This window comes from Phragmites australis, chromosome 9 (genome assembly GCF_958298935.1).
Source record: "Phragmites australis chromosome 9, lpPhrAust1.1, whole genome shotgun sequence".
NCBI classification, from domain to species: domain Eukaryota; kingdom Viridiplantae; phylum Streptophyta; class Magnoliopsida; order Poales; family Poaceae; genus Phragmites; species Phragmites australis.
In genome coordinates, this window is record NC_084929.1 from 18,323,225 (window position 1) to 18,332,500 (window position 9,276).

Consider the following 9,276-nt stretch of genomic DNA (forward strand, 5'->3'; position numbering starts at 1 on the left):
GCTAGATTGCTCTTCATGCTCTTCTTCCATCCTCAATTGCTCTACTCCGCGGCAAAGGGAAGATGCGAACCGTATGAACTAATGAGCGGACCAGGAGCGGCTATCTTTACGGTAATGCCCTGATACAAGTCGGAAAAACAAACCGATCACATTCCTAAAGGGGAAGGGCGAAGCTTTAGTTCCCCTTACCTTTTAAGGTATGGAAGGTGCCAAACTAGCTATTTCTTTCTGCTTCAAAGGAAGGCAAACCAACAATGCTGGCTTTGCCTGCAAGCAAGGCTGCGAAGAGGGCTGTCGAGTGCGTCGGATATGGGGAATTGCATAGATAAATAGGGTTCCCGTCCGTAGTGACCTGGACACGAGATTAGGGCGAGACGACGCAGTCAAAAGTAAAGAAAACGCACCTTAAAACAAAGATTCTATTACGTATCCGAAAGCGTTCAAGCTTGAATTGCACACAGAAGGATCCTTTGCCCTCATTTAGTACAGCTACCCATAAACCTTTGATGCTTCGTCTCTGTCAATCGCGACTGATTAAATCGATTGGTCGAACAAACTTCATTTGAAATAGCGGTGTAGTTAACAAAAACAAAGGTACGAGAAGAGAATTCTAGTTCGGCTTCTCAATAAGGCTTTGAAAGATAGAGGTATGTTCGATTCACAAGAGTTTTTTCCTCGTCTTGGATATGAGGTTCTTGTCAAGTCAAAGCAAAAAAGTAGGTTTTATTATTTCCGCTTCTGACTCTTTCCATTTTTTTTCGAAATGCCCTAGTCAGATCAACAAGAAATCGATTTGACATTCGCGCAGTTTGAGCATACTGACATCAAAAAAACAATTATAGCTATAATAAATCATGATCCTTTATTAGCAAGAGCACTGAAGATGGAATCATTGGTTACAGATCAACCATGGACTGACTCAATGTTGAACGTAACTAAATTAGCTCTTTTTTTCACATACAATATAATAACCGAGGCCGCCAGGCCTAAAGGAGTGATAAAATGTTCCGAGGAGGGAACATGAGAATCTCTATTTATTTTTTTTACAAAAAAGGGAGTGGTCTTCTATCTTCTCGGCTTCTTCTTGACTGGCTGAGAGTGGATAGAAAGTCGGGAATCTTTCCCTTTTTTATCCCTATAGGTTTTCATTGATCCAAGCTTCCTCTGTTCGTACAAAAGGAAAGGATCCAGGATGTTTTTGTGGAGTGCGCGGCTATTTGCTTATATCTTCATTTGGCCAAGTCCGTTCATTCCTCACCCTTCGTGATAGAGTTCTTGCTTTATGTCCTTCCTCCCACTCCCAATTGATTCATAGATTCAGGATTTTGAGCTCGTATCAACTGGAAGACTCAGACTCCTGTTCTATCCCCCGTCACCACTCTCTTTCCACTGATGACTTCCCCGCACTAAAAATCATCCAGCTTTGTAGAACCTTTCAGAAGGGATAGGACAGCCGCAACAAAGAGGGCCTTTCTCGCTGGGCGGCTAGCGCATCAGATTCGAAAGTGCTTTGCTTTGCTAAATCTGTTGCTTAAATATATAGATAAGTTTTCTAAATGAGATTGAGTTCCATCGGTACTGGTGGTACTGGACAAGCTCTCAGGGAATAATCTCCAGTTTATACCCTTTTGCTAAAGAGGTACCCCTCCCTCCTTCACAACATAAAAAAAAACCGGCAAGGAATCGCTATCGCTACTCCCTCTATCCAAACCATACCTGTTGTTAATTGCTGTGTATCAAGGCGAGCCGGTACCTTACGTGGAGGCTGCTTTAGAAAAAGCCTCTAGGGGGGTCCCGGCCCATACCTACCAAGTTTCACTGATCGCCCTAGCGAACTAAGTCCTTCCGTAGTAGGCCTAGTTTCACCTTCAAGAGAGTAACTAGCAAGATCCACCAAAAAGACGGAACTACGGGTGAGAGAAGGAACTATGATAAAGCTTTAGTGGAGGTGCGCCTTCTTCCCTTCCGGCGAACAGAAAAGAGAGATACGAAGGAGTAATGATGAAAGGTTGATTGTTCGTATGTTCAGTGATGGCGAGCCTTCAACCAATAAGAAATACCTAAAAGAAGATACGTAGGCCTTCAATCATGGTGCAATGAATATCGTAGATAGAGTGATGGAAGAAGTTCGATCTCATATAGCTAGCTGGAGTCTTTCCTTTTTCAAAGTGAAACAATTTTCCTTTTACATTGAGATATTGGAATTGGATTTTCTTTCACCACTACTATCGTAACGCACAGAAAACACTGACGTTTCCGCTCGCTTTCAACCACTGCCACTTTACCTGAGCACTGTGACACAGTCGGTCAAGTATTGAGTTTCTGCTAGTATATCAAGAACTTATGAGAACTGAAAAGAAAAAAACTAGGCAAAGGAATTCTCAAAGTTCATTGAGTTAAGGGAGGACCATTCGTGGGGGGTTCATGGAAGAGTTGGGTTCGATTCCCTTTATACGCGATGTGGCGAAAAAGACTGATTCAACGAAATATGCCGTGCCTGCATTAAGATTTAAAATGTGTCGTCTACTTCCAGGAAATGTTCGGAACAGAGAACTTTCTCTAATCCAACGCCGCATTCTCCGAAGATTGAGGAACAAGAGGAGATCCATTAAAAGAAATCTTTCCCAGAGAGAAAATCTAAATAGTAACATCAAATCACAAACTACACGAAAGTTGTCCCTTTATTATGGGGATTTACCCATAAGGGAGATGCACAGAGGAAGAGAACGAACTTCATATATCCCTTTTTTACTCAATCAAGAAACAAGATCGGATGTGATTCCGGTTTGTCTCCGTTTTAGTGACACTCTTCCTCAAGCAAGGCAGCCGATAAGTCGTTGAAGGGTTTGTTTGAATAATGGACTGGTAACCATTACTCATTTGAAAGTTTCCCACGGTGATCTAATATCTTTTCAAGAAAATGACGCGAGAACCCGCGGTGAAGAAATAAGGAGATCTTTCTATATCGACATATCAGTTGGAAAAATCATAGGCAAATTCCTACCGGTCAGAATTTGGAGAAGAACAAAAACTGAATGGTTCCGCTTACTCACAACTCAGAGGGGATACCGCTTACTACTCAAATCTGGGTTTTTGCAAGAGTTGCGTTCTTATATGCAAGAAGAAGACTTAGAAAGAACAAAGAAGTTTGGATACGCAAAAGTATGCTTAGGCAATTCCTTCGCTGAGCACAACAGAATGAAGAGGAATTTGTTTCATTTCAAATACTTCTTCTTATTGAAAAGAAGGAAGGAGGAAGAGGAAAACCGAAAAAGAGCAATAAGTCCTTTTGTTTACAAGTCTTCTTTATATAGAAATTCGACCTATTGCTCTGGATCCCCGTTTACTAGGAAGATAAGAATCAAAAGGATCGAACTACCTACTCATTATTCGGAGGTGAATCATAGAACACTAAAAGCTGTGGTATCTTATGGACCTAACATAGGTCACATCCCTCACGACATAAGATTGAAAGATCCAAACCTTCCTCTTCGGAGCGGAAACGGACGTGGCCAAAACATATAAAAAAAGATCGGCCTAGTCGCTCATAGGGACATATCTATCCGGATAGAGGATAGTCTAGATCAATTTTTAGAAAAATCTCTCTCTATATAGATAGGTATCTCTGTGGATAGAGATAAAGATAGGGATCCCTATAAATCAAAATATATGGAAAAAGTGCACTTTTTGACTACTACTACTATTTCTTAGACTTTTTCAAGGAAACATCTTTTTTCGATTTTGATTGAATTGGTCGGAGCGTAGACGAGCGAGCAGAGCCCAGGAAAGAGGTCAGATCATCATAGAGCAGTCGACTATAAGTATAAGACTGCTGGCCTGAGAGAAGGCAGTCTCTCTCGGGAAACATGGCCCAATTTCTCTTCTTTCTTTTCACACGGGCAACAATTGGGAATAAAACAGACCATGAACATGAGTTTAAAATGTAAAAAAAAGGTCTGAAAGACTTATTCTTTTTTGAAAGGAGGATAAGAGAATTTCAAGATTATTTTATGATGTTATTATGTGTTATTTACTACCTTTGGCTTTGGGAAAAGTTTTCTACTTTGGAAGTTCTTGACAAGTCCCAAGTGGAGGAGATTAAGAGGTCATTAAAGAATTCTTCCTTTTAGTTCTCTTCGATGTATCGATCATGCATTCCTAAACCACATAAGCCGGGGGAGATGCGCCCCATTAGACAGCCTCATAAGGCAGACATCATTGTCATGGATACGGCTTTTGAACATCGTTTTTGAAGACATCTTTCTAACGTACTCCCATGGGTTTCGAAAAGGGAGAGGAGTCATCCCCTTTTTCGCTCATGTTCCAAAATTGGGAAAGGTTGATAGACTCATTCAAGCAGATATAGTAGGTTATTTTTTTATTTTAATATTCAGATTTGCATTTCAACATTAAGCGTGCATATTGGGCAAGGTAATGATGCCTTCTGTAATCTGATTGAAGCTAGTGATATCAAAGATCAGAATCGAAAAAGTTATGCATTCATTTTTAAAGGAATACAGCGGGTAAGCCCCTTATCTCCAGTTCTTAAGAATATCTTCTTACAGAAACATATCATGTTGATTCATATTTTGAGTCAAAAGAAGGAATTTCTTGTTGTTATATATGCAGATAACTTTGTATTTGCTATTAAGAAGGGGCCAGAGTCTGAAAGAGTAAGCCAAAGCTTCCAAACAGATGTTGAAAGAGTCTTTGGCCGAGCTCATACTCTTTTTAAAAAGCTTGGAACTCATTCGCGAAGTCAGTAAACCCTGCTATAACTATATTAGGAGTACTTGTCTCAATTCACTCAGACGGACTTATGAAGGCACCCATGAATAAATTCCTCAGAATGCCTTAAAAACAAAATAGAAAAAAAAATTACAAAACAAAATGCTCAACCTTGAGGAAGTACTTCTCCCTAAGATACAGACATATCTAGCTCTATATTGTTTTAGTCAAAATGAGAATGACGTCATTGCATACTTAAAAGACTTCTTTAGATACAAAGTTATATAACATTTCGGCAGTTAAAAAAAGAAAAATATCAGAATCAAAGGAAGAAGGACAAAATCCGGAATCTTTCCCTAGAAAAAAAAAAGAGTAGTAACTTCTCAGCGGTCAAGGCAGAATTCATACATCAACTACCGTAGTCGCTACACCTCATAGTGATGTCTTTCCCATTTTACAGAGAAAGAGGACCAAGAAGAAGCACTTTCCTGTCCACGTGAGTTCCCCCATGGAATATGGATCCAGCCTTGCAGATGATTGTCGCCTTTATAAAAGTGATTCTCCTGCTCTTGACTCATCAAGCCCTGGATGGATGGCTGTTCTAGCCGATCACGGGAGAGCCTCTTTGTCCAATGAAAAGTGAGAGGATTCCCTCTTTGACGACTTCGGTGAACAATGGGCAACTCCTACCACTGAAGCCAGTGGATACTGAGCCTCTTCCTCTCATCTCTGGGCTGCTTATTCGTCATCACGGAGCAACCCGGTACCTTTTCTTAGGCGAGCGACTGAGACGAGAGCTTTCAATTATGCCGTTTTGGTCAAATCCCAGGGCTCTTTCTGATTTGATTAAATACTTCTATGTTGTATGATAATAGAAAGTAAAGATCTCACTCGCTTTTTCTGCTTTGTATTCGGCTGTTGCCTTTTTCCACATCGATTGCTATAGGAGTTCCATCCTCAACCTATGTATGCTGAAAGAAATGGATCACGGAACTCTCCGCCCTTCGCCCCAAGGCTACGGAAACATTTCTAGTCCCTTTCCCTTCCCAACGTCATATCTTTCTTCGACAAGAAGGAAAGATCACTCTCTATCTAAATGATAGAACCACTGGCACGGTACCTTTCACATTGGTAAGTAAAATCCTGGTGAAGACATCACGAGCAATGACACAACGACATCATCTCCACTTCGTAGCCCATCGGTCTTCATTCATTGAAGCCAGGGCATTGACTGACTTTCAGCGATCGCTATAAGAAATACATAAAAGTTCTCCTAAACCTGTTCCTTTCCATTACTACTATTCAAATTGGAAGTCTAGGAGCAGGACTAACCTTTTTCTTTCGTTTAAATAAAGTCGAGATGTAGCTTTCTCTATCTCAAGAAATTCTTCCACCTCCATTCTTTGGAGAACAAAGCGTTATCAGATTAGGTCCTTGCTTCAAACTCAACCGAATCAAGTTTCAAAAATAGATGTGGAAGAGGCAAAGGGAAGAGCGGGGTTTCCGAATTGTTTCTCAAAGCCGGATGAAACATCTATCTCTATTTACAATACCCTTACCCCCAAGAAAACTTTGTCGAAAAAGGTTGTCGTCGTAATAGGGATTGCACATCAACATGGCAGCCCTCAATTCTTCCAATTGTGACTTGTACTCTTCTAGGCTTCCTCTTTGCCTCAAGTGATTAAACTCATCAACTACACCAACCACATTTCTGACCTCAAACCTCTCTACAATCTCTTGAATTAACTCTTGCCAAGATACTTGTCCCCTATTCACTAAGAAACTGTTGTACCAGCTTTCAGCTCTCTTTTTCTTCATCAACAAGCTCAGCATTAAGGGGATCCATTTGGATCAAGTCTTGCTTGAATAGAATTTCATTTACTTTATATCTGCATATCCTCACTCTGTCTCCAGCTTTTCTGAAAGATTGCTTATCCCATGCTTTGAGCGCTAGTTTGGTGTTCTTCAGTTTATTCTTTTTTGAAGAAACATTGGATTTCCCGTGACCGGGAGCTTTCTTCACTACATCAATAGGGGTGGGATTCCCACATGCGGAAGTACTTTCATGGCTTTGGTCCAGAGCTGACAGCCGGAATAAGACGAGGATTGGGGCATGATCACTGCAGCCCGGCGTAAGATATTCAGCACAGGAAGCATGAAGCTTTTGGATCCAGTCAGGATTAACTAAGGCTCGATCTAGTCTGCCGACGATGCGTCTGGCCCCACCGGATTGATTGCTCCAATAGAGTATGTGCCCCGAGGAACGAAGATCGGTCAGGTTCGCATTCTGCAGACAGTCAAGAAAAAAAAAGGCTGGGCTCCTGTTAAAAAAGGAACTCTACCTCCCATTTTTTCACCGACGATTCTGACAGTATGAAAATCACCCGCTGTGAGCCATGGTCCTTGTATGCTAAGGCGGAGATTAATTAATTGCTGCCACAGTAGGCGCCTATCTGTAGACAGATTGGATTGATAAATGTAAAAAAAACTTGTCAAGCTTTGCAAGGTCTGTCCCCTTCTCAGAACAGCAGCAAGTCAGCACCAGGTCAAATTCTCCAATTACAGTAATATACCATAAACAAACAACCTTTAGGAGCTATATTATCCCTCTAGGGGAGCTAGTATAGTTGGCCATAAGGTCACACCCCTTCTTCATTCCATTTTCTATTCTAGAACTTCGGGTCTCACAAACTTTTCCCACAATAGAGGCTTTGTTCTTTTTTATAAGCTCCCATCTTTCCCTCTGCTTCTCAATATTGTTCATCCCTCTAGCATTCGTTATGAGGACATTCATTAGGAGTTTGAGGTTAGATTTGATGGGGAACTCCCTCCTCTGTTGGAGGCACTTTTCATTGCTCTTGTTTGGCTCCGAGCCTTAGCTTTTTTCTTAGAGTTGCATTCACTTCCCTCACCTTTCACAGATAGAATAGACTTCCCAACTAGCTGGATCCAAGAAGGCTTATCCACAGCCAGGACACTGGGGGATCTATCTCTGAGTATGATATAGACTTACTTTCTCTGCTCCAGTAGAATGCTGAAGGATTGTGCTCTTTCATGGCCACTGAGACAGCAAGAATCTCGTCCAGAACCACAGGAGCAGTGGAGGTGGAACCAGCAGGATCCGGGATTAAGGCACTGGAAGGTTACTCAGATTGGTGGCCTGGTTACATAATGACATCTCCAGAGCTGACAGCCGATTCTAAGCCCGCGAAAAAAAAAGAAATTAGACATAGGTAATGAGGAATGCTCAATGGCTTGCTCGGCTCCAATCTCACATACATTACTAGTAGGAATCGCTTCAAGCTGTGGGGCAAGGTTATCAAGCTCAGGATTGGGCGCGCTAACAGCCTTACAAACCTGTGGAGGTAGCTTGACAGTTCTCAGAGGCATTAAGTCGATATTCCAGATTGTGCAGAATCCTTGGGCACCAAAGATTGAGTCACTTTCACCGGTTATGACCCGCGGCCTTGCAATTAGTACATGAAAGAGGAATCCATTCGTATTCGACACATTCTTCCTCAAGGCTTCCATTTCCGACGTCGATCCAAACCTTCGAAGGTAGCTTCTTTGCTCTATTAACTTCAATACAGACCCTGGCAAACACGAGAGGGGTTTTGGTATAAGTCTGCTTCTCCATATAAAGTGGCTTACCTATAGTACTAGCAATCCTTACTATAATATTGGATGACCAGAGGTGGAGCCCGAGCTGAGGGAACCGTACCCTCATAGGGACGCTCTGCAAGAGGTCTTTACGGACATCCAATCCTCTTTCCCATTTTTTTCAGGATGAAAACCCGACCACCAATAATCCAAGGTCCGCCTTCTAGCACTTTGGAGCCATTTTCCCCCAGCAGGAATTGAAAGAGGAAAAAGCCATTCATTTATGAAATGATCTCAAGAGCCCCTCTGGGTTCCCAGATCTTAGGGAGGTCTTTATTGAGATATTCGAAAGGCGGGCCTCTCCGAATAAATAGTATACCCTTAGAGGGTCTTCTTCCAACTTTTTTCATTCTCCACGAGCTCTTCTTCCGGGCAGACGTCCACGATCTTCTCAGCCCTAGTTTAAAGTGAAAAGTAGTCGAGTTTTCTCTCAATGTCGCCCATAGCTCCATTACCAAAAAGGGTGCTCCATTGGACGGGGTTCCTAATATATAACTCCGCCTGCTGTTGAGGGTTCCGTCGCCGGTTGGTCTGGGGATCAGGAGGTTTGGGTGGAGGGGCAGGGGCGAAGAGCGAGGAGTCAGAAGTTCAATCAGATCGATGTTAGGCGGTTTTGTTTTTGGAAAGAGCTCGAAGCACAAGAGTGAGAATTTCAAAGCGGTTGCTAGAAAAATGGGATAACCAAATTGGACCCGAACTTACTTAGAATTGACGCTTCGTAGACTTCCTTCTTCGTTCCAATAGCGGGTCTCAGCCAGGGAACTTGTGCCCCTCAATCTTCTATTTTCATAATATAGCTTCACCGAACTTCCATACACCGATTGATTGTACGCTTGCTGTTCTCAACTGGGCCTCTGAATCTCCTCTGGCTTCACCTTTGCGAGTCGA

General features: G+C 42.2%; 1 protein-coding gene and 1 pseudogene across 1 annotated transcript; both read left to right on the plus strand.

The window, feature by feature from the left end:
• The first annotated feature begins 345 nt into the window (after positions 1-345).
• LOC133928712 (small ribosomal subunit protein uS4m) lies at positions 346-5,072 on the plus strand. The gene is given in 2 exon segments (XM_062375167.1): positions 346-2,489; positions 2,492-5,072. Coding segments are annotated over 2 exon segments (1,065 nt in total). The 5' UTR covers positions 346-2,458; the 3' UTR covers positions 3,526-5,072.
• A 2,887-nt stretch (positions 5,073-7,959) lies between these two features.
• LOC133928711 (NADH-ubiquinone oxidoreductase chain 5-like) overlaps positions 7,960-9,276 on the plus strand; it is a 4,936-nt pseudogene continuing 3,619 nt past the window's right edge.